The 27,461-nt window shown below is 50.9% G+C and overlaps 1 protein-coding gene across 2 annotated transcripts in view; it reads left to right on the top strand.

Annotated features, from left to right (window-relative positions):
* The first annotated feature begins 693 nt into the window (after positions 1-693).
* The window catches only part of SLC45A3 (solute carrier family 45 member 3), a 33,147-nt gene continuing 6,379 nt past the window's right edge, over positions 694-27,461 (top strand). Inside the window, exons 1-5 of one of the 2 annotated variants that reach the window (XM_054648724.2) lie at positions 694-759; positions 1,165-1,252; positions 16,027-16,314; positions 21,350-21,713; positions 22,718-23,563. In XM_054648724.2, coding sequence (XP_054504699.2) covers positions 21,566-21,713; positions 22,718-23,563 — 994 coding nt within the window. In that variant the 5' untranslated portion in view covers positions 694-759; positions 1,165-1,252; positions 16,027-16,314; positions 21,350-21,565. Of the gene's footprint in view, positions 760-1,164; positions 1,253-16,026; positions 16,315-21,349; positions 21,714-21,914; positions 21,939-22,717; positions 23,564-27,461 lie in introns of those variants that run through there. The other variant, XM_077190665.1, reaches the window with a different exon arrangement.

Genomic DNA, 27,461 nt, shown 5'->3' with positions numbered 1-27,461 from the left:
GCTGAGGGAATGGAGCTGAAGGAATGGGGCTGAGGGAACGGGGCTGAGGGAATGGGGCTGAGGGGATGGGGCTGAGGGAATGGGGCTGTTCTCCCGTTGGGGTCTGCGGGAGATACGAGATCGGGACTGCGAGAATGGGGCTGCTATCCCAAGGGAAGGGTGCGGGATCGGGACTGAGGGAATGGGGCTGTTCTTCCAGCGGAGCTGTAGGATCGGGGCTGCGGGAATGGGGCTGTTCTCCCAGCCAAGGGTGCGGGAATGCGACTGCGGGGATTGGGCTCTTGTCCCTGCGGGATCGAGACTACGGGAACGGGGCTGTTATCCCGGCGAAGGGTGCGGGACCGGGACTGCGAGAATGGGGCTGTTGTCCCCTCGGAGCTGCGGGATCGGGGCTGCGGGATCGGGACTGTTCTTCCAGCGGGGACTGCGGAACAGGGGCCGTTGTCTCCGCGGGGCTGCGGGATCGGAACTGCGGGCACCGGGACTGCGGGGATGGGGCTGTTCTCCCACCGGGGCTGCGGGCACCGGGGCTTTGGGCACCGGGGCCGTTCTCCCCGCGGGGCTGCGGGCACCGGCTCCGCGGGATCGGGGCCGTTCTCCCGGCGGGTTGCGGGATGCTCGTCCGGTGCGGCCCCGGGGCGGGGGTGCCGTGGCGGGGGGAGCCCCGCCCGCAGCAGCGCATGCTCGCTGCCCGCCCAACCTGCGCTTTAAACGGCGGCGGAGGCGCGGGCGCCGCGCTGAGCCCCGGCTGCCGCCGAGGTACGGCCGGGCAGGGGCTGGGCACGGCATGCGGGGGCGCTGGGCACGGGGCTGGGCACGGGGCTGGGCACGGGGTCAGGTCGGGCCGGGGGGATGCGGCTGTGGCTGCCCCGCGATGCCGCTGCCGGTGCCGGGATGCGGCTCCCGCCGCCTTCGCCGGGGGTTCCGGGCACATCCCGGGGCTCTCGGGGCTCCCTCCGCTCCTGCAGCACCGAGCGCTGCCCGCCGGCTCCGGCCGGGACGGCGGCGCTGCCCGCGGGAGGAAGAGGAGGAAGAGGAGGAGGAGGAGGCGCTCCGGGGCTGATGCTCCTGCGGGAAAACAAAAACAAAAAAAAGCGGAGCAGGAGGGACTGGGGAGGGTGTCCCGCCCTCCCCGAGCTCTTCCCAAACTCCTCATTCCTGCAGGGACACCGCGAGGTTTGAAGGTTCCTGAGCGGGCAGAGTTTGGGCAGCGGGATGGACTCCCAGGAATCCTGAAGACTTGCGGGGACAGGTGAGTGAATCCCTAGAACCCGAGCAGAGGGAGTTTTCTTTACCCCCTGTAAGGAAAAACTCATTTTCATTACCCCCCTGTAAGGAAATACTCATTTTCATTACCCCCCTGTAAGGAAAAACTCATTTTCATTACCCCCGGTTGTGTTTGGGTTTGGTGCCTCCCCTCCAGCTCTGCTGCCTCAAGCTGTCCCCAAATGCCACAATGGGGATAATTCCAGGGATTCCTGACTTTGGCAGGCTCGAGGTTTTGGTGGTAAAACGCTGGAGTTGTTTATGATAAACATAAACTCCCCGGCTCGTTTGTCTTCCCACGGATGACAGCTTCAGGAGGAAGGGAGAAGCACGAAAAGAAATTGATTCATTTTATGCTGGTGATGGCCAGACCTGGCAAGATGCTCGATTTCCATTTTTATGTTACAAATAAACGTAAAAGTGGAAGGGAAAGAGCTTTCCTGGTGCCCACCTGGAGCTTTCCTGGTGCCCACCTGGAGCTGTCAGGATCACAAGCAGCACAGAGAAAGTGGCCAGGCTCAAAATGCCATTTTTGCCCTGTTCTGGTTCTAGGTGTGATTCAGGAGAGCAGCCTTCACACGTGTAACATGAGAATATCTCCAAATTTATAGAAATAGAACATGAGTAAGAACTTCAAAAGTACCCAAATGACCTGGGCACTGAAGTCATGCAGACACTCCTGAAAAACATGTACCAGCCTTGAAACCTTTTCTATTATTCACCCCACCTGCAATTTTCTTTCTTTCTTTCTTTTTTTTTTTTTTTTTTTTGTTTTTAAATATTTGCTGCTGCCTGAACTTTCTGGCATCATCCAGAGCTGCTTCCCCTTGTGGGGAGTGGCACTGGAACCAGATTGCCAACCCTGGGATTCCAGGCTGTGCCTAAAACTCGGGATTTTATTGCCACAGAAAAGTAAAACTCTGGATTTTATTGCAACAGAAAAGTAAAACTCGGGATTTTATTGCCACAGAGCGCTTGACTGATAGGATTTGGGAGTGAAAAAAAAAAAGGATTAGAAATTTGGTATGGATAACAAGAATCACAAGAATCTCCAGAATTAACAGCAAATTAAATGAGAGCTTTGCAGGGGATATAAATCCCCAGATTTTGGGATTTAGGGAGGGAATTCTCCTTGCTGTGGCTGCTTTGGGGATATTCCCCTACAGACAGGGAGTTTGTGGTGATTTCTGTGGGTGCTGTGTCCCTTCTGCAGGTCCCAGTGAGCATCAGGAGGCTGCTGGAAGGTGCAGAACCAGCACCATCCCCTGTGAGCACTGGTGGACACCTCCACATGCTCCAAACCAACTCCACCAGCAGCAAAAAGGAGCAAAATCCCATTTTTATCAGCAGATTTTTTGCCCATGTCCGTGCTGGGAGAGGCTGGAATCACTGGGCTGATCCCTGAGTTAAAAAACACAGCCCTGGGTCTACTTTATCTTTGCCAGAGTCCCTAGGAAATGATGTTTAGCATAAACTCTTGGTAACCTTTTCCCCAAACTGTTTATTTCGCTGGAGCACTCAAGTGGCAGTGCTGGGGAGGGGAGGAGGGGTGATTTTGGCTTTTCCTCCCCGAGTTTCATCTCTTTTCTCTTCAGCCAAAGCCTCAGAACAGAGCTCAGGGTGATGCTTGGGCTCTTGTGCCTCTCTTGATGGCATTGGGAGTTCAGGCTCCTAAAAATTATTTAAAAAAATCACTTTAGTGCTGTGCTCAGGGTCTGTTTTCCTCCTGTGATTTACTCCCTTCAGATTTTTGCAGCGTTTCTGTCACAGAGGGGGTGGCTGAGCCTTCCAGAGTGTGGGAATCCTTAAGATCAGAGCTCTGAGTTTGTGTTTGTCCCCCAGGAGGGGCTGCTTTAGGTGCTCTTTAAGGAGTTGCTGTCTCCTCATCACGGCTGAGGCAACATCAGAGCAAAGCTTGGCTTGGTTGGGGGAAATTTGGGGAGGTTTTTGATGGATTTGAGGCTCTGAGGGAGCCAGGAGGGAAAGGAGCAGAGGGATGGGAGGTGGTGCTTGGGGTCAGCAGAATTGCAGCTGTAAAACCTTGTCAGGAGCAGGGAGAGCAGAAGGGATGGGTACAGAACCCAAAGTGGGTACAGAACCCAAAATGGGCTGGATTTCCTCTGTTTGGAAATAATTCCATGTGGTGATGGTGCCCTGTGGCTCCTGGAGTGGGCAGCCAGCCTAGCACAGCTCCTGGTGGCTAAAAACTCATCCCAAAGAGCTAAAAACCCATCCCAAGCAGCTAAAAACCCATCCCAAAGAGCTGAAAACCCATCCCAAAGAGCTGAAAACCCATCCCAAAGAGCTGAAAACCCATCCCAAAGAGCTGAAAACTCATCCCAAGCAGCTAAAAACTCATCCCAAGCAGCTAAAAACTCATCCCAAAGAGCTAAAAACTCATCCCAAAGAGCTAAAACCCATCCCAAACTGCTGAAAACCCATCCCAAGCAGCTAAAAACCCATCCCATGCAGCTAAAAACCCATCCCAAGCAGCTGAAAACTCATCCCAAACTGCTAAAAACTCATCCTAAACTGCTAAAAATGCATCCCAAGCAACTAAAAACTCATCCTAAACTGCTAAAAGCTCATCCCAAGCACCTAAAAACCCATCCCAAACAGCTAAAAACTCATTCTAAACTGCTAAAAACTCATCCAAAAGAGCTAAAAACTCATCCCGAACAGCCAAAAATGCATCCCAAAGAGCTAAAATCTCATCCCAAACAGCTAAAAACCCATCCCAAGCAGCTAAAAACTCATCCCAAACTGCTAAAAACTCATCCAAAAGAGCTTAAACCCATCCCAAGCAGTTAAAACCCATCCCAAGCAGTTAAAACTCACCCCAAACTGCTAAAAACTCACCCCAAACTGCTAAAACCCAGCCCAAACTGCTAAAACCCAGCTCAAAGAGCCACCCTGGTGCCCCCTCAGCCCTGTTTAACCCATGATCCAAGCTGAGTGTGCAGCAAGGGAGTCACGAGAGGCTCGTGAGCAGCTCCCAGCTCTTCCCAGCGCTGATTTCTTGGTTTCTGGTTGTGCCATGTCAGACATCCAGGCTGTCCCTGTGAGGGCAGGGACCCCCAGCTCGGCTGAGGAAGGGCATGGAGACCCTCAGGGAGGAATCTTGGCCTTTCAGAAGCAGGGGGAAGTTTTAAAACCATCCCTGCAAGGCAGTCAAGAAGAAAAGAAGAGGAAAACGGGAAAAATAATAAAAATACGGGATTATTTAGCAGTTCTGTGCCCCAGTGTTTGGTTCTCTCAGGCTGATGGTGGGAGACCTGTCCTGTTCCTTGTGTTGCTGCTGCTCCTCACTGCCTCATGGAGCTGCAGAAGTTGCTGATGTGCCCAACCCTCTGAGCTGTGGGGCTGCTTGCTGAGAAAACAAAGCTGAGACTGGGACTCTGAGGCCACCATTCCATTCCTGTTTGTCTGCCTGGTGCTCCTTGGAGGTCCCCCCCCCCTCCTCCAGTTTGTGCCCTTCCTCCTTGTTTTCATATCCTAAAATGTCAGTTCCTCTGGCCCTTCCCAAATATTTGCTTAACATTTTGCCAGCCTGTGGAAAGAGGAGAAACAGACCCCCGTGAATATTGTCTGGCAAAATAAGGAGGAATGTGGTCCCAAAGGCTCCTTTGTCTGGGGGTGGAACACACACAGCAAGGAGCAGGTGCCTGATTTGCTGCTCTGAACCATTTTTTCCTCCTCTCTGCTGCTGCACATGAGCTAAAAGAAAATGCCCTCAGTGCACATCCCGAGTTCTGGCCCTGTCCTTCACCCAGGAACCTCGTGGCTTGTTGATCTGGGCATTTCAGAGCCAGCTTTTGGTGGCTTGCAGGTGAATTCTGGGCATTTCAGAGCCAGCTTTTGGTGGCTTGCAGGTGAATTCTGGGGTTTTCAAAACCAGCTTTTGGTGGCTTGCAGGTGAATTCTGGAGATTTCAGAGCCAGCTTTTAGTGGCTTGTTGATCTGGGGATTTCAGAGCCAGCTTTTGGTGGCTTGCAGGTGAATTCTGGGCATTTCAGAGCCAGCTTTTGGTGGCTTGTTGATCTGAGGATTTCAGAGCCAGCTTTTGGTGACTTGCAGGTGAATTCTGGGCATTTCAGAGCCAGCTTTTGGTGGCTTGCAGGTGAATTGTGAGGATTTCAGAGCCAGCTTTTGGTGGCTTGTTGATCTGGGCATTTCAGAGCCAGCTTTTGGTGGCTTGTTGATCTGGGGATTTCAGAGCCAGCTTTTGGTGGCTTGCAGGTGAATTCTGGGCATTTCAGAGCCAGCTTTTGGTGACTTGAAGGTGAATTCTGGGCATTTCAGAGCCAGCTTTTGGTGGCTTGCAGGTGAATTCTGGGCATTTCAGAGCCAGCTTTTGGTGACTTGCAGGTGAATTCTGGGCATTTCAGAGCCAGCTTTTGGTGGCTTGCAGGTGAATTCTGAGGATTTCAGAGCCAGCTTTTGGTGGCTTGTTGATCTGGGGATTTCAGAGCCAGCTTTTGGTGGCTTGCAGGTGAATTCTCATCCTGGCCAGGGCTGGAACACTCAGGAAGTTCAAGGATGGCCTCTGGCAAAGTTTGAGGTTTATTTGAAAATAAAACAATGTCGGATGCTGGGGTTGGTTTGTGAGGTGTGAAAGTTTTTTCCCTTCAATCAAAGGAGCTGTTTTGGTGTTTTGGTTTTTTTTTCCCACCTTTGTTTTGTTGGGAGCTGAAGTTCTCTGTGGTGGTTTGTCTGCAGGAGCTGGGACTTCAGGAAAAACAGAAATACAATGAGTGCAGTGACTCAAATCCGTGCAGGTTGTCAGCACTCAGAAGACATTAATTGATAATTATAATTATACATTATAACATTATAATTGATAATTAATGTTCTCACAGGGCAGGCTGGAGCCAGCCCCAGGAACAATGTGCACAGAGTTGTGGGCAGCACTGAAATCCTGCTTTAGATTTATGCCTTGAGACTTTGGGTGAAATGGGGCATGCAGGAAAATCCCTGGATCACACTTTGCTTCCCAAACACGAGGAGTGAATCCTGCTGGGATCTGACTTGCATGGAGAGGCTGAGGTGAGGCTCAGACCTCAGCTCTGCTGCTGATTTGCATCCCAATTCCCTGCTCTTAATTTGGGATTAATGAGCAGAGCTGGCTGTTGGGTGGGATTTGAAGTGGGTCTGACCAAACTCCTCCAATTTAGCTGTACCTGGTGAGTGATTTTATCCCTAATGGTGATTTTGTGCCTTTGCATCCCAATTCCCTGCTCTTAATTTGGGATTAATGAGCAGACCTGGCTTTTGGGTGGGATTTGAAGTGGGTGTGAACAAACCCCTCCAATTTAGCTGTACCTGGTGAGTGATTTTATCCCTGATGGTGATTTTGTGCCTTTTCTGGGGAATGTTGGGCTGGATCTGCCCCTGCTCCAGGATGTTTTCCTGTTCCTTCCCCTCTCCCAGGGCTGTGGGGTCACTTCAGTGTGGGGATTTGATACCCAGAGTGGTTTTTGGTCACCTCCAGGAGCTGGGCTGACACAGGGTGCCCTGTTAGAGCTCTCCCTGTGATCACTGCCTACCTCACTCTGGATTCTGGCACAATTCCCGAGCTCTGCCTTGGAGCTGTGCACAGACAATAAGGGATTGTTGTGGTCACGGGGTGAGCTCTTCCCTGGGGGTCAGCAGGGCCCATAAACCCCGAGCTGGAGCACAAAGGGACAGGGAGGGGACAGTGGCAGCGGGCTGGGGTGCCAGGTACCGGCAAAAGGGACAGGGAGGGCTTTGTGTGGCCACTGCTGGGATCCAGAGGTGCCTTTGGGAATATGGGTGACAATTCCTGGTGGGAGTGTGGGTGACAAATGATTCCTGTGCCTTTAGGAATGTTGGTGACAAACAATTCCTGTTAGAAATGTAGGTGACAAATGATTCCTGATGGGAATATGGGTGACAAACAATCCTGTGCGTTTGGGAGTGTTGGTGACAAAAAATTCCTGTTAGGAATGTGGGTGACAAACAATTGCTGTTGGGAATATTGGTGACAAACAGTTCCTGTGCCTTTGGGAATGCTGGTGACAAACCATTCATGTTGGGAAGATTGGTGACAAATTATTCCTGTGTGTTTGGGAGCGTAGGTGACAAATGATTCCTGTTGAGAATGTTGGTGACAAATGATTCCTGATGGGAATATGGATGACAAACAATCCTGTGTGTTTGGGAGTGTTGGTGACAAACAATTCCTGTACATTTTGGAGTGTTGGACACAAACAATTCCTGTTGGGAACATCGGTGACAAACGATTCGTGCACCAGGGGCGGCCGGCGGGAGCAGCTGGAACAAAAGGCTGCTGTGCCCTGGCCAAGGCCGAGTGAGCAGCTAATGGGCCTGAAGGGCTGGCTTTGGATGGGGACTGACTGAGCTGGGCCTGCAGGGGTGGCTTTGGATGGGGACTGACTGAGCTGGGCCTGAGGGCTGGCTTTGGGTGGGGACTGGCTGAGCTGGGCCTGCAGGGGTGGCTTTGGATGGGGACTGAGTGAGCTGGGCCTGCAGGGATGGCTTTGGATGGGGACTGGCTGAGCTGGGCCTGCAGGGGTGGCTTTGGATGGGGACTGACTGAGCTGGGCCTGAGGGCTGGCTTTGGATGGGGACTGGCTGAGCTGGGCCTGCAGGGTTGGCTTTGGATGGGGACTGGCTGAGCTGGGGTGGCTTTGGATGGGGACTGGCTGAGCTGGGCCTGCAGGGCTGGCTTTGGATGGGGACTGGCTGAGCTGGGGTGGCTTTGGATGGGGACTGGCTGAGCTGGGCCTGCAGGGCTGGCTTTGGATGGGGACTGGCTGAGCTGAGGTGGCTTTGGATGGGGACTGGCTGAGCTGGGCCTGCAGGGCTGGCTTTGGATGGGGACTGGCTGAGCTGGGCCTGCAGGGCTGGCTTTCCATGGGGACTGACTGAGCCAGGTCTAGGACAGAGCTGGGGAGGCTCTGAGTGTGCAAATCCAAAGCAGAGCTCAGGAATGACACAGGGGATGGCTGCAGGGAGGGAAGGAAGGACAGACGGACGCTTCCCAGCTATTAAACCTTTCTAGCCCATGGATATTGTTTCAGGGGAAGTTCCTGCAGCCTCAGTGGCTGAGATGCCTTCACTCAGGCTGGAGGATGTGGGAAGGTGATCTGTTGGGAAGGTGATCCCACAGGGACTCCTTCACCTGTGGTTCTCCAAGCCAGGCTGGGCTTGTGCTGCCCTCAGAGCCTCCCATTCCATCCCAGGCTGAGAGCAGAGGATGAGTGTTGGGTTAAACCCTTTCCTGACCCAGAGATGGGGTAACTGAGAGGTGTTTTAAAAAGTTTTATTCCATTTTCAGTCTTGTGAGAAGGATGAGACAATACAGATGTTACATATAATGTAATGTAATATAATATAATATAATATAATATAATGTAATGTAATGTAATGTAATATAATGTACTATAATATAATATAATGTAATATAATGTAATGTAGTATATAATAATATAGTAGATAATAAAATAAAATATAATATAATATATAATATATACTATATAGTATAATAGACTATAATATATAATATGATATATAATATGATATAGTATATTATATATAATTATATATAATTATTTTATATGTAATAGAATATAATAGAATAGAATTAATAGAATAGAATTAATAGAATAAAATAGATAATAGGTAATAAAATATAATCTAGTATAGAAAATATAATAGATAAGAAAATATAATATAATATAAAATATAATATAATATAAATCTAATTATATTATATTTAATTATATTATATATATAATATGGTATAATTCATGACATCACAATCAGAAATTAACTATTTCCAAATCACAAAACCCTATAAGCATTTCTTTTCCTGCCAGCTTTAGCCACACCACACTGTAGATGCCATTCCCCAAAGTTTGCACACAGATTTTCACCCTGGGTGTGCCTTCTGTCAGGCCCTGAGGGCTCTCCCCAAACCCATTTCCCACAGATGAGCCTTTGGGCTGTCCCTGTGGTGGCACAGCCAGCGTGGCCCAGGAAGGGGCTGGGTGCCAGCCCCAGGTGCCCTGGCTGTGTGCCCAGGGCACTCTGCAGGAATATCAGAGATCTCTGGGCCTCATTTGTGGCTCTCTGAACTTTACCCCAGCAAACAATGGCAAGAGGCAGCCTGGCATGGAGAGAAAATCCTGCCCCTGCTCAGTGTTTGCTGCACAAACTTCCATTCCTGTTGTTAACAGCAAACAGGGAGAAATTTCAGCTCTCAGAGCTCCTTCCTGCCTGTCCCCCTCGTGCCCTGTGCCACAGAACCCCTCAGAGGGCTCTGCAAAATCCAGGCAGCTTTGAACTTGAACCCCATGCCTAATTAGTAAAAAAGCTAATAATTTATTCAGGGCTGATGTTCTTTCCAGGGCTCAAAATAGAAAGTGAGGTTCCTGTTTGGGTGGGGAGTGAGGGGGTGGTAAAAATGCCTCACTCCATCCACCTCCTGGAGAAATGGCAGCTTTGAACCTCCTTGGTTTTTTTGGTTTTGTTTTTTTTTTTTTCCCTTTCTTTTTAAAGTGGAAAATTTCTCTTCCAGATATTCCTCACTGCTCTATTTGTTTTGGTGAATGTTAAACCCCTGCATGCTGTGAGTCCACAGCACATTAAACCGATAGTGAGAAGGGGAAAAGCCAAAAGCTCCTTAAGTTCTCCATCAAGACCTTCCAGTGAAACTTATCTGCCTCGGGAAATAAAAATCTGATTGCTCCTTATCTTTGCAATTATCAGGCAAAAATAAAATTGTGGAATCTGCCGTTTTCAGGCCCAGGCCTGGTGGCTGCTCTGTCGCGATAAGGAAAAGTCTCCCAGTGATCTAAGGCCCCTCATTAACCCCCAGGGGTTGATGATGTGCTGCAGGCAGGAGGCAGAGCCAGGCACGTGAAACTGTTTTGTGGTTTTTTTTTACAGCTCTGAGATGTGGATTTTGCCCTTAAAACAGCCCAGAAAATTCCCATTATTGCCTGCACACCTTCCCCTCTGATGCGACATTGGCACAAAAACTCCTCTCCGTGGCCAGAGGGGTGAATGGGAGGGTGAAAATGGGTGGGGGGACAAGGAAATCTCACAGCAGCTCCCAGTTTAAAATATTTGGAGAGTTTTGCTTCATTCCCTCTGCCCATTCCCATGCCAGGGGCACCAGGGAGGGTGTTCAGAGCCCTGGGCTGTGAGTGCTGGGGCTCAGCTCTCCCAGCTGTCCTGGGGCTGTTCCTCACCCTGCAAAGGCTCTTTTGTCTGCTTCAAAGCCATGACCTCATTTTACAGACAGAAAACAGAGAGGGAGAAAGCCCCCAACCTGCCAGGGGAGGTCAGAGGGCTGCCTGAGGGATCTTTTAGCAGGGACACAAATAACTGGGACTGTGGGGCACAAAATTGCTATGGGGAGATGGCCTGAGCAGCCTGTGACTGCTGAAGGGCCCTGGGTGTGTGCCCAGGGCTCCAAGTGTCTCCTTTGAGGAGGAGCACGAGGTCAGGCTCCCAAAATTTGCAGCCAGAGGGGTTCTGGAAGATGTGTGGAGTTTGGGTTGTTCCTTTTTTCTCCTGAGGAAAAACCTCCAGGCAAAAGAAGGATGGGATGGTTGGAGTTCAGGTGCAGGGATGGCTGGAGCTCAGTTTTTGGTGCTGGTGGCTCCTGGCAGTGTGTGCCTGGAGGATGTGTGAAGTTTGGGTTATTCCTTTTTTCTCCTGAGGAAAAAGCTCCTGGCAAAAGCAGGGTGGGATGTTGGAGTTCAGTTTTGGGTGCTGGTGGCTCCTGGAAATGTGTGCCTGGAGCATGTGTGGAGTTTGGGTTATTCCTTTTTTCTCCTGAGGAAAAAGCTCCTGGCAAAAGCAGGATGGGATGGCTGGAGTTCAGTTTTGGGTGCTGGTGGCACCTGGAAATGTGTGCCTGGAGCATGTGTGGAGTTTGGGTTATTCCCTTTTTTTCTCCTGAGGAAAAAGCTCCTGGCCAAAGGAGGATGGGATGTTGGAGTTCAGTTTTGGGTGCTGGTGGCTCCTGCTGGGATGAAATTTGTCTGACCCCTGTGTGGGCACAGTTTGGGGTCAGGGACACCCCTCATCCTCCTGAAACTGCCCCATTTGTTCCTGAGCTGCTCCACAGCCCAGGGGTTGGATTTGCAGCCTCGTGTCCAGCCTTGGCTTTGCTCTGGGTTTTGCTGAGACACCAGAACTGTCCTTCCCACCCCAGAGCCACTGCTGAGCCTCCTCTGGCTGGCCCTGTGACTGTCATTTTCCACATCAAGCCAGAAGTGCTGGGGCAGAGCTGGCCTGCAGAGGGGTCAGCTGTCCCCTCACACGGCATTTCTGCTCCAGCTGCAAACAACAAGTTCCAGTTTCACTTCCCATTTTCCCAGCCGTGTGAGCAGGCAGGAGGGCTCACAAGAGCAGAGCACTGAGGGCTTCTGCCTGCTCCCCGTGGCAGATGGGGAAACGCTTCTGTCTCACTCAGCACTGGTGGTTTTTTAACTCAGGGGTTTTGTGTCGGGGTGCTCGGTGCTGAGCTGGCCCCTGGGGCCACGTGGGTGCTCTGAGTGCCACCAGCTCTGCTCTTCTCTTTGCCCAGCTCCAGTTTGGTGGGGTGATCCCTGTTTGTGATCCCAGTTTGTGATCCCAGCCCCAGTTTGTTGGGGTGATCCCAGTTTGTGATCCCAGTTTATGATCCCAGTTTGTGATCCCAGTTTGTGATCCCAGCTCCAGTTTGTTGGGGTTAGCACTCTGTGATCCCAGTTTGTGATTCCAGTTTGTGATCCCAGCCCCAGTTTGTTGGGGTGATCCCTGTTTGTGATCCCAGTTTGTGATCTGTTTGTGATCCCAGCTCCAGTTTGTTGGGGTGATCCCAGTTTGTGATCCCAGCCCCATTTTGTTGGGGTGATCCCAGTTTGTGATCCCAGTTTGTGATCCCAGCTCCAGTTTGTTGGGGTGATCCCAGTTTGTGATCCCAGTTTATGATCCCTCTTTGTGATCCCAGCCCCAGTTTGTTGGGGTGATCCCTGTTTGTGATCCCAGTTTGTGATCCCAGCCCCAGTTTGTTGGGGTGATCCCAGTTTGTGATCCCTGTTTGTGATCCCAGCCCCAGTTTGTTGGGGACTCACCTCTTCTGAGGCTGCATCCCTGGGGCCATCAGGGCTCACCAAACCCATCCCAGCACCCCAAATTCCCTCTCAGTGGGTGCCCAGCCAGCCTTGCAGTGTCTGGAGCCTCAAATTCCCTCTCAGTGGTTACTGGGGTGCCCTGCCAGCCTTGCAGGGTCTGAATCCCCAAATTCCCTCTCAGTGGGTGCCCAGCCAGTCTTGCAGGGCTGGATCTGCTGCAGGTGGCTGAGGGGACAAGGAGATCTCAGAGCAGCTCCCAGTTTGGAATATTTAGATGAAAAATTGAATCTTTAGCTGCAGGCTCAGGGGAATGGGGGGGTCTGAGGCACCTGTTGGGGTTGCAGCCCTGGGGAGGCTGCTGCCCTTTTTAAGTGTCCATCTCTTTTTCCTTGCTCCTCACTTGCCGGGATCCCCTTCACAACCAGCCCATTGTGCTGGGGGCTCCAGCAGCTGGGTGGAGTGTTTCAGGCTCAAGTGTAATTTCAGTGCTTTTAAAAGCTTTTGGAGGGCTTTTTTCTTCTTCTTTTTTTTTTTTTTTTTTTTCTTTCCCCTGAAGAGGACAGCAACGCCAACAAGGGATAATTTGATGGATTACTCTGCAGGGCTGAGGGGCTCTCCTTAATCCCCTTTGTGGGGCTGCTGGAGGAGACGCAGAGCAGAAGCCCCCAGCCCCAGGCAGAGAAAAGGCAGCTCAGCAGGGTGGGTTTTACACTCTGACACATAAATACAGGCCCTGGTCATGTGGTGCTGGATATAATCTGTGCCCGTCCCCACACTGAGGAGAAGGGGGCACCTGGAGGGGGCTGATTTTTTCCCCCTTTCCAGTTGAATTTACATTTTGATTCTTCTGCTTGAAAAAAAAAAGGAAAAAAAAATAATAAGCAGAGAAGAAAGACCCTGGGGGGAGAGGTTGATTTGGATCAAGTGCCAGGGGTGATGGGGACAGTCTTTAAGCAGCAGAAATGAGTGAAAAGCAGAAGCAGATCATCTCATTTCCCCTCCTGCTCCGGAACGGGGGCTCCTCTCATGAATAAAAGCAAGAGCTTGGGTCGTGCAGCAGCAAAACAAAGCTGGGGCTCTGCTGTGCAGCCAGCCAAGCTTGTCTGAGGGCTGGAAATGCTGCAGCAGCCCTGACACCAGCTCAGGGGAGCGTGACCACGAGGGCTGAGCCTCTCGGGGCTGAAATTCTGCTGATTTTGGGGGTGTTGGGTGTGCTGAGGAGTCTGGGAGGTTTTGCTTGATGAAGTTTGGTGAGGAGATGCCAGTCCTGAGTGGGTACAACGCTGCCAGACCCTGCTGAGCACCAGCACAGATGCCAGCCCAGGCTGGAGATCCCTCAGCAGCTGAGCTGGGCTTTACTGGGGCTTTTCAGCCCCTCAGCCCTGACCTGAACTCAGCTTTGGGGAGCTCCTGATGAGGTGAGGGTGAGGATGAGGGTGAAGTGAGGCTGAGGGGCATCCCAGCAGCCTTGAACCCTGCTGGCTGCAGGACTCAGGGTGCCCAGCTCCAGCTGTGCCCAATTCCAGTTGAGCTCAGTTCCAGCTGTGCCCAGTTCCAGTTGAGCTCAGTTCTAGCTGTGCCCAGCTCCAGCTGTGCCCAGCTCCAGTTGAGCTCAGTTCCAGCTGTGCCCAGCTCCAGTTGAGCTCAGTTCCAGCTGTGCCCATCTCCAGCTGTTCCCATCTCCAGCTGTTCCCATCTCTGGCTGTGCCCATCCCCTGCCCCTGGCATGGATGCCCCGGGCAGCCTGAGGCTGAAGCCCAGCCAGGAGCAGGGAGCTGCTGGCCCTGGCACAGCCCTGGCATGGCCCTGGGCTCGTGTCTGTGCCCCAGAGAGCTCCAGCAGTGCCAGCCTGGCCTCTGCTGAGCCAGTGACCCCCTTAGGCACAGGAGCTCTGTTTGGAACGGGAGGAGGAGGAGGAGGAGGCCTGGCTGGAGCTGCTGCTCTTTGCTGGGAGGAAGGATCCTGGCAGGAGCAGTTGCTGTGCCACAGGAGGGTGCAGGCTGCGGGACAGAGGCTCTGGGATGGGGTTAGGACATCCCTGGAGTGGGAGGTGTGAGGGTGAAGGGCAGGACAGAGCTTCCTCCAGCCTGCCAGCATTCCCCATGGGCCGTGCATTCCCAAATGGAGGCGCCCTCAGCTGTGTGCTTGTGCCAGGGATCCCTCTGTGCCCTAAAGGACTCGGGATTTTAGCCCTGGAAGCAGCAGGATCCCCTTGCAGGGGGGTTCAATGCAGAGAGAACCATCCCCCAAATCCAGGGTGTCCCTGGGGAAGCTGGAGCTGCCACCAGGAATGGCCCTTGGTGGCTCCCATGGCCTGAGGGATCCTGGCTGCTGGGCCCTGCCCTGGGAGATGAGGGAGGGATCCCAAACCCTGCTCTGGAGGGGATTTCCAGGCTGCTGCTGCTCTTTCCTCAAGAATGGAGCCCCAGGGCTCAAAGGAAACGCGGGGTTAATTCCCAGAGCCCGGATCCATCCCCTCCCCGAGCTGTGAATGGGGTCAAGAAGATTTGGGAGGGGGTCAGGAGAGGTCAGGTGAGGGTTCCATTCCGTGCCAGGAGCCTGCCAGAGCTATTCTCCATGGTGCATTTCCCATTCAGCAGCACTGAATGGACACTGATAGCTGTGAAAGGCCCTGGCTGCTCCTGAGCTCTCTCCCCCTGCAGCTCTCTGCCACCCTTTCTTCCAAAGGGCTTCAGGGAATTCACAAAGAGCCCCTCAGAAGGTTGGAAATGCAATGTTGGGGTTGTGAGTGGGAGCTCTTTGCCTGTCCCTGTCTCTGGGTGCCAAACCTGGGCAGGGAAGGTGAGGAGTGAATCACCTGGGCTGGAGCAGCCCCACCTCAGCCAAGGGATTTCCCTTCCTAAGGGAGTAAAGCAGCCCTGACAGGGCAGAAATAATTAATAATTGTCTTGGTTTGGAAAGCCAGGAGTCTGCTAAGGAAGGCAGGAGCCTCCCCTGAAATGGAAAATGTAAACCCTCCCCACCCCTCCAAATTGCTGTAAATTTTAAATTAAGGGGCTCTCAGGCAAAAATATGGGAGCAGGAAATAACAGGTCTTTAATAGGGAAAGGGAAAATAAAAGGATAAAATAAACAATGCAGTAAATGAAAACAATACTGCCAGAGTCAGAACCCAGCCTGACACCCTGTGGGTCAGGCTGTTGGCAGCAGAACCATTGGAATTGTGGCTCAGCCCTCCTGCAGTGTCAGGGCTGGTTCTGCTGGAGCAGGGATCCTGGAGAAAGGTGCAGTCTCTGCCTCTGAAGATCCAGGGGCAGAGGCAGCTGCTGTTCCTCTGGGCAATCCAGTGCAGAAGCTGTGCTGGTGTTCCAGAATCTCCAGATTATATCCAGGTAGGAATGCTTGGCTCCTCCCTCTGGGCTCCCATCTCCCAATGGGATGCTGTAGCTCTTATCAGCCATGCAGGGACATTCCATAGCTGTTATCAGCAGGTGTCCCCTCCCAAGGGAGGAGTGATTGTGGTCACTCAAAGAGAGAGATAAGGCAAACTGCCCACTTGACAAAGGTAATCTGCCCTACAGATGGTAATAGAATGCATCTTGCCTCAAAATCTTCAGCAATAATAAAATCATCAAATGGTTTGGGGGTTGGGAGGGATCTTAAATCTCATTTTGTTCCTCATGCAGGGACACCCTCCACCATCCCTGGCTGCTGCAAGCTGGGCTTGGACACTTGCAGGGATGGGGCAGCCACGTTTTCTCTGGGAAAGCTGTTCCAGTGCCTCAGCATCCTCACCCTGAGCCAAATTCTCTGTGTCTGGTCACTGCTGTCTGTTGAGCTGCACAAACCACTGCAAATCAAAGCCTACAAAGCCACATTCACCATCATCCCTTGGTCCCTCTGTACCAGTAGCAGAGATTATGGAGTAGCAGGACATGGATTCTTCCAGGAAGAAATGAGTTTTTCTCTTCCAGGTAAGTACACCCACATTTTATTAATTTTATTTTTAAAATAACCAGCCCTCACTCTTCACTCTAAGCTCTGCTGAGATGTGATTTCCCTGTGTTGGAAAGATTTAGGAGGAAGAGAGATTCCTTTTGTGTGTGTCCATCAATGCCCAGCAAATCCTCCTTTTCCAGGTGTTTGGGGTTGGTTTTTTTTTCCTAAAATCTTCCCTGGCTTCACCTTCTCCTCTGCCTTTGTCCAGCCAAGCTTTGCTCCTGCCCTGGACCCGCCCTCCTACCTGGCTGCCAGGTGAGGCAGCCTCTGGGAGCTGATCTGCTGCTTCTCTGCAGGGAAAGGGCAGGGAAAATTTGGTTTGGAAGCTTTAAAAACAAACCAGAGAGCCATGGGTTTGAGATGGTTTGGGTTCTTTAAAATAAAGCCATGGTTTGGAGATGTTTGGGTTTTTTAAAAGAGAGCTGTGGGTCTGGAGATGGTTTGGGTTTTTTAAAGCAAACCAGAGAGCCATGGCTTTGGAGATGGTTTGGGTTTTTAAAAGAAAGCCATGGGTTTGAGATGGTTTGGGTTTTTAAAAGAAAGCCATAGGTTTGAGATGGTTTGGGTTTTTAAAAGAGAACCAGAGAGCCATGGGTCTGGAGATGGTTTGGGGTTTTTTTTAAAGAAAGCCATAGGTTTGAAATGGTTTGGGTTTTTTAAAAGAGAGTCATGGCTTTGGAGGTGGTTTGGGTTTTTTAAAAGAAAACTGTGGGTTTGAGATGTTTGGGTTTTTTAAAAGAGAGCCATGGGTTTGGAGATTTTGGGTTTTTTAGAAGAGAGCTGTGGGTCTGGAGATGGTTTGGGTTTTTTAAAGAAAGCCATGGGTTTGAGATGGTTTGGGTTTTTTTAAAAGAGAGCCATGGCTTTGGAGATTTTTGGGTTTTTAAAGAAAGCCATGGTGTGGAGATGGTTTGGGTTTTTTAAAAGAGAGCCATGGGTTTGAGATGTTTGGGTTTTTTAAAGAAAGCCATGGTGTGGAGATGGTTTGGGTTTTTTAAAAGAGAGCCATGGCTTTGAGATGCTTTGGGTTTTTTAAAAGAGAGCCATGGCTTTGGAGATTTTTGGGTTTTTTAGAAGAAAGCCATGGGTTTGAGATGCTTTGGGTTTTTTAGAAGAAAGCCATGGGTTTGAGATGCTTTGGGTTTTTTAAAAGCAAACCAGAGAGCTGTGGCTTTGGAGATTTTGGATTTTTTAAAAGAGAGCCATGGTTTTGAGATGGTTTGAGTTTTTAGAAGCCATGGGTTTGAGATGTTTGGCTCTCCCTGGGGAGGGAAGAGGAGCAGCAGCAGCTGGTGTCTGTCCCATGGCACGCCAGCTCTGGGAGCAGCTGTGGGACAGGCCCACATGTGGCTCCCTTCTGCTCCCAAGTGCAGGAAACCTCTAAAAATCCCTTTTTGGGCATTGCTGTTGTCCTTGTCAAGGTGCTCCTGGAGGAGGAAAGGACAAACCCTGTTCCTGTTGTGGGAATTTGGGGAAATGAGGCTGGAGGGTGAGAAGTGCCAGTGTCACCTGCACCAGCTGTGCCCATGGGGCTGGGAAAGGTCCCCAAAATCCCTGTGGGATGGGCAGGTGCTGCCCATGCTGCTGTTCTCCCAGCTGGGGATGGATTTTCCTGACTCCTTCCATGCCAGAGCTGCAAAGTCCATGAATCCCCCTGGGAAAGATTGGCTTAGGGGTTTGAGGAGAGGGTGTTTGGTCTTGCTGCTGCTGGGGCTGCCACTGCAGGGCCATCTTGTTTCCTTTAAAAACAAAATACCAACCCCACGTCCTAAATCTCTGCTGGAGCACCAGCAGATCTGCAAAGGAGGGTGATAAATGTGAATTTCACGGTGGGTTTTTTTTTTTTAATGGCAAAATTCAGGTGTGAGCCCAGAGCTGGGGTTTCCTCAGGGCAGCACCTTTGAGGGGTTGCCAGCAGTGTTTGCTCAGCCTCAGCAAGGGGCACAGGGGTGGCACGGTGACAACAACACTGCTGTTATCAGCACAGAGGGAGGGCCCTGAAACCAAACCTGTGCTGGGTTCCACCTCTGCTGCCCTGCAAACGCTGCAGCAGCTTCTGCTGGGAGCCTGGGCTGGGCTGCAGGGAGCACCTGCAGGTGAGTCCTGGCTCCCTGAGCCTCCCAAACCTCCCTGAGCCCCCCAAATCTCCTTTTCCAGCCCCTGTCCTCCCAAATCAGCCACCTGCAGGTGAGTCCTGCCTCCCTGAGCCTCCCAAACCCCCCTGAGCCTCCCAAACCTCCCTGAGCCCCCCTAATCTCCTTTTCCAGCCCCTGTCCTCAGAAATCTGCCACCTGCAGGTGAGTCCTGGCTCCCTGAGCCTCCCAAATCTCCTTTTCCCAGCCCTTGTCCTCCCAAATCTGCAGTTCAGGTGATTTCCCCACCCAGCACATTTCCCTGTCTCTCTTCTGTGGAAAATTAAAAATATTTACAGAGGAATGAATGGGTGTTGGGGTGAAGCTCATCATCTGCTGCAGTTTTATCTGCAGCTCTGTTGCAGTTGGGATTTCCCATCCCTGGCTGTTCACGGTTGTTGCTTCAGGGATTTGTTTTCTCCTCGAAGCCCTGGGAGGGTGTGGAGGGGGAGGAGAGGTCTGTTCCTACCTGCAGATAAGGAATCCAGCTCTGCCTCCACACTGGAATTCCCAGGCAGGTGGAGAGATCCCTGCTGCCTCCCCAGAGCTCTGTCACAGCAGCAAACGGCAAAAAATCAACTTTGAATCTGTGTGAGGCATCTTTCACTGGATGTTTGGGGTTTCTTTTGGGGTTACTCCCCCTCTCTGAGCTCCCCACACCCCAGAGCACAGCAGGCAGTGGGCATCACATCCCCCTTTAGGGCTGAGTGCCTCAGTCAGTTTTTCCTTGTGACTCTGGGAGCTGCTGGAGCTGAAATTCCTCATGCTGGGGCTGGGCTCCAGCTGGGCACCCCCTGCCACATCCTGTGTGGAGCCACATCTGAGCAAGGTGGGCTGGAGGGATGCTCAGCCTGGCCCAGGCTGCCTTTGAAGCTGCCTCTGGTGATTAAAACAAAACCTTTCCCCCTCTGATTTCCCCCCCGCTTCTGTTTGCTGTTTGACCTCGGGCAAGGCGTTTAAATGTTGAAAGGAGGGATCTCTGTGACAGCTGAAGGGAGTGACCGTCCCCAAAGGGGAATAATTGGTATTTATTGAGTGGCACTGGCAGCCTGAGCTCAGGATTGGCATTTCTCCACAGAGAGAGAGAGTGATGGAGTGATGGCTGAGCCTCACCCCCACCCTGCCAGCCTCCCCCAGCCACCCCCTCCACACAGGGGGGGAGAGAAAAGTGTCAGAACTCTCCCTGCTGTACCTGCACACACCTGTGTGCTTTTGGAGGGCTCAGGGAGCACTGATCTCACCTCCCCGAGGGGTTTTTAGCAAATTTTGCTGGGCTGGCTGCTGGCGAGCCTGGGGGGTTTGAGAGGCATCTGCTCAGCCCCTGTCCCCATCCCGTGGCCTCTCCCCTCTGGAGAGAAGGGAGCAGTTACAGGGCAAATAAATGACTCAGTCTAATGAGTAAGATAATTGCCATTTGCTGTTAGATGAGGCTAAAGTGGGTCAGGTTTGTTTGTGAAACTCCACGGAGGCACTGAGTGTTCTCTGTGCCCCATTCTGAGATGGGCTTTGGGTGAAATCACCTCCCCCAGAGCCTGGGAGCAGCACAGAGATGTCCTGGTCACCAGGCAGGGATGGGATTGGGGTGAAATTGCTTCCCCCAGGGCCTGGGAGCAGCACAGAGATGTCCTGGTCACCAGGCAGGGATGGGATTGGGGTGAAATCACCTCCCCCAGAGCCTGGAACCTGCCCAGGGGTGTTCTGGTCACCAGGCAGGGCTGTGGTGGCCTCTGGGGGTGACTCCATGTGGCTGCAGGCACTCTCTGATCATTGGAGGGGCTCTTGAGTGATTTCCCTGTGAGAGGAGACCCCAAATCCTCTGTCTCTCTGCCATCTGCACTGGCAGGACAGAGAGGCCATCAATCCCCCAGGGCAGGATTGGGTTTTCCCAAACCCTGTCTCACCTGTCACAAACCCTTGGGGACAAAGGGTCCCTCCATCCTGTCAGGGATGGAGTTTTCATCCTTCCACCTCTCCCATTCCCTCCCCACCCTGCTGGGATGGGCACTGTCCCTTTCAGTGGTGACACATCCCTGTAACTCCTGGATGAAAACCCTGGAGATAAACCTGGGATGGAGCTTTCCATCCTCCAGGGATGGAGCTTTCATCCTTCCACCTCTTCCAACCCCTCCCAGGCCTGCTGGCATGAGGACTGTCCCTTTCAGCAGTGACACATTGTGGTTTTACCCCACAAACCCTTAGAAATAAACCTGTTAGGGATGGAGTTTTCATCCTTCCACCTCTCCCATTCCCTCCCCAGCCTGCTGGGATGGGCACTGTCCCTTTCAGTGGTGACACATCCCCACAAACCCTTGGAAATAAACCTGTTAGGGATGGAGTTTTCATCCTTCCACCTCTCCCATTCCCTCCCCAGCCTGCTGGGATGAGCACTGTCTCTTTCAGAGGTGACACATTGTGGTTTTACCCCACAAATCCTTGGAAATAAACCTGCCAGGGATGGAGTTTTCATCCTTCCTCCTCTCCTGGGCCCTCCCAGGCCTGCTGGGATGGGGACTGTCCCTTTCAGTGGTGACACATCCCCACAAACCCTTGGAAATAACCCTGCCAGGGATGGAGTTTTCATCCTTCCACCTCTCCCATTCCCTCCCCAGCCTGCTGGGATGGGCACTGTCCCTTTCAGTGGTGACACATCCCTGTGGCCCCTGGTTTTACCCCACAAACCCTTGCAGATAAACCTGGGATGGAGCTTTCCATCCTCCTTTGGAGATAAACCAGGGATGGAGCTTTCATCCTCTCACCTGCCCCTGTTCCCATCCCTCCCCACCCTGCTGGGATGGGCACAGTCCCTTTCAGCAGTGACACATCCCTGTGGCCCCTGGTTTTAACTCATTCCCTGCTGTGTTTAATGCTCTCCCCACAGTCCCCAGCCTGTGAGCAGGAGGAGCAGCCTGCAGTGGGATCCCTGCCACGCCTCACAAGAAGAGGAAGAGGAGCAGACGGTTCCTTGGCCGTTGATAAAATGGGAAGCAGCATCTCCCCGGCAGCCCGAGTCGGGAAGCTCCAATCCTTGCCTGGGGGGCATCCCTGGGAGCTCTGCAGCTGGCAGGACACAGCCCTGTGCCACTGAGGGGACAGCATGTCCTTGCAGAGCCGCAGGACCCAGCTGCTGCTGGTCAACTCGCTGACCTTTGGGCTGGAGGTGTGCCTGGCCGCTGGCATCACCTACGTGCCACCACTGCTGCTGGAGGTGGGCGTGGAGGAGAAGTTCATGACCATGGTTTTGGGTAGGCAGCTTTTGTCACCTCTCTGGGGGAGGGATGGTTTGGGTATGGAGGAGAAGTTCATGGCCATGGTTTTGGGTAGGCAGCTTTTGTCACCTCTCTGGGGGAGGGATGGTTTAGGTATGGAGGAGAAGTTCATGACCATGGTTTTGGGTAGGCAGCTTTTGTCACCTCTCTGGGGGAGGGATGGTTGGGGTATGGAGGAGAAGTTCATGACCATGGTTTTGGGTAGGCAGCTTTTGTCACCTCTCTGAGGGAGATTTTGTCGCCTCTCTGGGGGAGGGATGGTTTGGGGGTTAAGGGCTGGTGGAGAGGAAAGGATGTTTTGAGGTTTGGGACAGAGGGAAGTGCTGTAGCCATGATATTTTCTGAAAAATCCTTTCCTTAGGATTTTTTCTTCTGAGAAGCTGAGAGGCCTCAGGAACAAAATGTAAGCAATGGTTATCTGCTGCTGTGGAATGCAACAGATGCATCTGTGATTGGTCCCATGCAGTTGTTTCTAATTAATGGCCAATCACAGAATGCAAGAGGTAGATCTGTGATTGGTCCCATGCAGTTGTTTCTAATTAATGGCCAATCACAGAATGCAACAGGTAGATCAGTGATTGGTCTTATGGGGTTGTTTCTAATTAATGGCCAATCACAGAATGCAACAGGTAGATCAGTGATTGGTCTTATGGGGTTGTTTCTAATTAATGGCCAATCCCAGATGCACCTGTTGCATTCCACAGCAGCAGATAACCATTGCTTACATTTTGTTCCTGAGGCCTCTCAGCTTCTCAGGAGGAAAAATCCTAAAGAAAGGATTTTTCAGAAAATATCATGGCTACAGGGAAGGATGTTTCTGGGTTTTTTTTTGTTGAACCTTGCAGTCTGGAGGGTGGGGGTGAGTGAAGGCAGGGAAAGGGGCTGTGACCCACCTCCACCTCCCAAACTGACAAACCACCCATTTTAGGAGAGCACACAGAGCAGCTGTGTCCCTGTAACACCCCGTGTCTCTTTCCCAGGGATAGGCCCCGTGCTTGGGCTGGTTTTTGTGCCTCTCATCGGCTCGGCCAGTGACCACTGGCACAGCAGCTACGGCCGCAGGAGACCTTTCATCTGGGCGCTGTGCCTGGGCGTGCTGCTCAGCCTTTTTGTCATCCCCCACGCCAGCAGCCTGGCCAGCCTGTGCGCCCTCAACCCCCGGCCCCTGGAGATCGCCTTCCTCATCGTGGGCATCGGCCTGCTGGATTTCTGTGGCCAGGTGTGCTTCACCCCTCTGGAGGCCCTGCTCTCTGACCTCTTCCAGGAGCCGGACAACTGCCGCCAGGCCTTCTCCATGTACGCCTTCATGGTCAGCCTGGGGGGCTGTATTGGGTACCTGCTGCCCGCCATCGACTGGGCCTTCCTGGCGCCCTACCTGGGCAGCCAGCAGAGCTGCCTCTTCACCCTGCTGGCCCTCATCTTCCTTGGCTGTGTGCTGGCCACGCTGTTTGTGACAGAGGAGGCGGCCGTGCAGGGGGATCTCCTGGACGGGCCAGCGCTCAAGGACGCGTCCCCAAAGCCACCGAAGCCACCAAAGCCGTCCCTGTGGCGCTGCTGCTGCTGGCGGGCGGCGCGAGGGCCGTGCCTGCTGCAGGGCAGGCGGGTGCTGCAGGCGGGGAGGAAGCTGTGCCTGCTGCTGCCGCGGCTGCACGGCCTCTACTGCCGCATCCCCAGGGTCATCCGGAGGCTCTTCGTGGCCGAGCTGTGCAGCTGGATGGCCCTGATGACCTTCATGCTGTTCTACACGGATTTTGTTGGCGAGGGGCTGTACCACGGCGTGCCCAGGGCCAAGCCAGGCACGGAGGCCCGGCGGCACTACGATGAAGGTGAGCAGTGTGGGGGTGTTATGAATCTGAACGAGGCCAAACTTTCTCTGGAGAAAGAGGTTCTTTATTGGGGTGGGAAAATAAAAAGATAAAATAACGCAGTAAACTAAACCAATGTCGCAGACAACTTTTCTGAAAAATCCTTTCCTTAGGGTTTTTCCTCCTGAGAAGCTGAGAGGCCTCAGGAACAAAATGTAGACAATGGTTATCTGCTGCTGTGGAATGCAACAGGTGCACCTGGGATTGGTCTCATGGGGTTGTTTCTAATTAATGGCCAATCACAGTCAGCTGGCTTGGACTCTGTTATTATTATATTTATATTATATTTATTAATTATATTTTTATATATTATATTTATATATAATATATATATTTATATATATAAATAGATATATATTTATATATAATATATAATATATAATATATAATATATAATATATAATATATAATATATAATATATAATATATATTTATATATATTATATTTTTATATATATTATTTTTATTAATATAAATATATAAATAATAATGTATTTATAATATATATTATATTAAACCTATACGAAAAGAATAGAAGAAAGCATTTCATCAGAAGGCCAGATAAGAATGGAAAAAGAAAGAATGATAACAAAGGCTTGTGTCTCAGACAGAGAGTCTGAGCCAGCTGACTGTGATTGGCCATTAATTAGAAACAACCACAAGGTGCCACTTTTATAGCCTGGCATGCTGAGCTGAGACCTGGTTGGTGTCAAAGTGAAAACCTCTCACACCATGGGTGAGCTGTGAACAGCACACTTTGGAGAGCCATACCTATAAACAATGGTTACAGAGAGAGAGATAATAATTTAAGTTTTAATTCTTTCCTCTAAGTTTCCCACAGCTTCCCAGGATTTTCCTGGGAGAGCCGTGTCTCTCTCTGTTCAGAGGATATGTGATTACCACAGGCCAGGTAATAATCAGCATTGACTCTATGATTCACAGAAGGCTGATCCATTACTTTATTATTCATATTATATGATTCCATTTTTATTAAGAAACCCATTGCTTTTATAGACACAGCTGGATATAATTGGTCCTCCAATCCAAACACCATCACCACTGGCTAATTAAGAAACCACCCTTTGGTAAACAAATCTCCATAGCACATTTTACCTGTTCACAATAACAGGTGTAGCAAAAGAAGATAAGAATTGTTTCTCGTTCTTTTCTGTGATCTCACAGCCCTCCCCAGGCCAATGCCTGGGAAAGTTGTGCCTCTCTCTGTGGCCAGAGAGCTGCTGCCACATTCCCTGGGGTAAAAAAGTTTCCTGGGAGCTGGGGATGGGCTCAGCTCTGTTGGTAATTAAAAAAAAAAAAAAACCTACAGCAAACTTGGCTTTCTGCAGATAGGTCAGGAAAGAACATTTTCCCATGGCTCCCAGAGCGTGGCACAAGGTTGGGAAACACCTCCTGGTTCTTCCCAGCACGGATCTGGCAGGGCAGCCCTGGCCTGGGGCTGGGCTCTTGGGTCTGGCAGGGCAGCCCTGGCTCTGTCTGCAGGCCCTGCTGGATGGAGAGCTCCTGGCACTGCCCTCTGTGCTGGTGCTCACAGGGGTGCCAGGATGAGGGAAGAGATGAGAATCTTGGCTCCCATCTTTCAGAAGGCTGATTCATTATTTTATGATATATATTATATGAAAAGAAAATGATCTGTTAAAACTAAAGAATATATCATATATATTTTTAGTATATATATTACATATATACTAAAATATATATTAATATATATTTAAATTTAAATATATATAATAATATATATAATATATTAATATATATTATTATAATATGAATATATTATTAATATAAATATAATGTTAATATATTATTAATAGTAATATATTATATAATATATAATAGATATGATAGTATAATAATATATATAAATATATATTTAAAACATATATGTTAATATATATTTAAATTGATATTAAAAAAATATATTTTTTTAGTATGTATATATATACTAAAAGAATAGAAGAAAGAATTTAATCAGAAGGCTTGCAAGGAAAGGAAAGGAATGATAATAAAATCTTACGACTGACCAGACAGTCTGAGCCAGCTGGACTGTGATTGGCCATTAATTAAAAACAACCACATGAGACCAATCCCAGATGCACCTGTTGCATCCCACAGCAGCAGACAACCATTTGTTGCATTTCATTTCTGAGGTCTCTCAGCTTCTCAGGAGAAAAATCCTAGCAAAAGGGATTTTTCAGAAAATATCATGGCTACAGCTCTGCCCTCCCTTCCCAGCAAGGGGTGAGGGTTCTCCCATCTTTGCAGAGCAGGGTGTTTTGGGTGCTTTGGGTGCTCCCATCCTTGCAGAGCAGGGTGTTCTGGGTGCTCCCATCCTTGCAGAGCAGGGTGTTTTGGGTGCTTTGGGTGCTCCCATCTTTGCAGAGCAGGGTGTTTTGGGTGCTTTGGGTGCTCCCATCCTTGCAGAGCAGGGTGTTCTGGGTGCTCCCATCCTTGCAGAGCAGGGTGCTTTGGGTGTTCTGGGTGCTCCCATCCTTGCAGAGCAGGGTGTTTGGGTGCTCCCATCCTTGCAGAGCAGGGTGTTTTTGGGTGCTCCCATCCTTGCAGAGCAGGGTGTTGTCATTCTTTAATGTCTTTAATTCAGGGGTGCTCTGTAGCCCTGGGGTGGATTTGCTGCTCCTTCCCTCCATTCTGCTGGGACATTCCCACCTCCAGCCGCTCCCCTGTGCCTTGGAGCTGCTCACAATCCTGCAGCTGCCACCTCCCAGCCTGGGACGCTGCTCCAGCAGCCCTCACCTGTCCCCAGGTGTCACCTGCCGTCCCATTTTTTCCTGCTGCGTTGTGCCAGAGCCTTCAATCCCTTCCTAACCACTCCTTTGGTCTCCTTAATCCAAATATTTTATTCTGGAGGCACCTTCCTGCAGTTTTGCACTGGCAGGGCCCTGCAGCACACTGCCCCTTTGTGCTGGGTGTCTGTTTAACTTCGAGGCAGCTTAATTATTACTTAACACTTGCACTGTTTAGCTGCCAGCAGCTCAGCCCTCCATTGTGCTGGCTGCCATAGAAACACGTGTTGAGTAATGATCCCTGCTCCAAAGGGTTAATGGCTTTAATTCCCTGAAATCTGAGCGATCTTTGTCAAGGGGGTAAGGTCCGGATTGCCACCGGATGCATCAGTTTGGGGCACGTTCTGTACTTTACCTTGGCTCCGGCACAATCCCTCCTCGCCTTTGTTCCGCTGCTGCCCCTGGCATCAGATAACAGCGGATCCTGGGTCAGCTGCAGGTGACAGCTCCCGGGGCCAGAGCGGGAGGAAGGGACAAACAGGGGTGGCAGTTGGGGTCCCAGGTGTGAAAAAGGCCAATCGCTTGTTTTTAAAAAAGTTTAATAGTAATAAAATGGTTATAAAAACATAGCGATGCAATTAGAGTAATAATAATTTGGATAAATGGAATTAGGACAATATGAGACAATAGAGACAAAGAGTTACGGATGTCCAGGTACCTCTTTCTGGGCAGCACGAGCCCGAAAAAGGCCCCACGTTAACAGAGGATTAACCCTTAAAAACAACAACCTGTTGCATATTCATACACCTCATCCATGATGCATAAATTCCATTCAAACACAGGATTCTGTCTGGGCAGGGTCAGCTTCTTCCTCTGAATCCTGACAGTGTCATCCTGTCCTAGCAAGGCAGGAAGAAGTTCATTTCTCCTGATAATGGAGCAATAAATTCTCCTTCTCTGAAAGATTCAGGTGTCCCATGGCTGCTGTCTCACTGCGAGTCCTTTCTTTTAAAAATGTATCCTACATAGCATAGTTTCTATTTTAACATTTTGTTATAACCTAAAACTATATTTGCCACACTACTTCAGAGAATTAA

The sequence above is a fragment of the Agelaius phoeniceus genome, chromosome 25 (genome assembly GCF_051311805.1).
Source record: "Agelaius phoeniceus isolate bAgePho1 chromosome 25, bAgePho1.hap1, whole genome shotgun sequence".
Classification (NCBI taxonomy): Eukaryota; Metazoa; Chordata; class Aves; order Passeriformes; family Icteridae; genus Agelaius; species Agelaius phoeniceus.
This window is presented reverse-complemented; position numbering and strand designations above follow the sequence as displayed.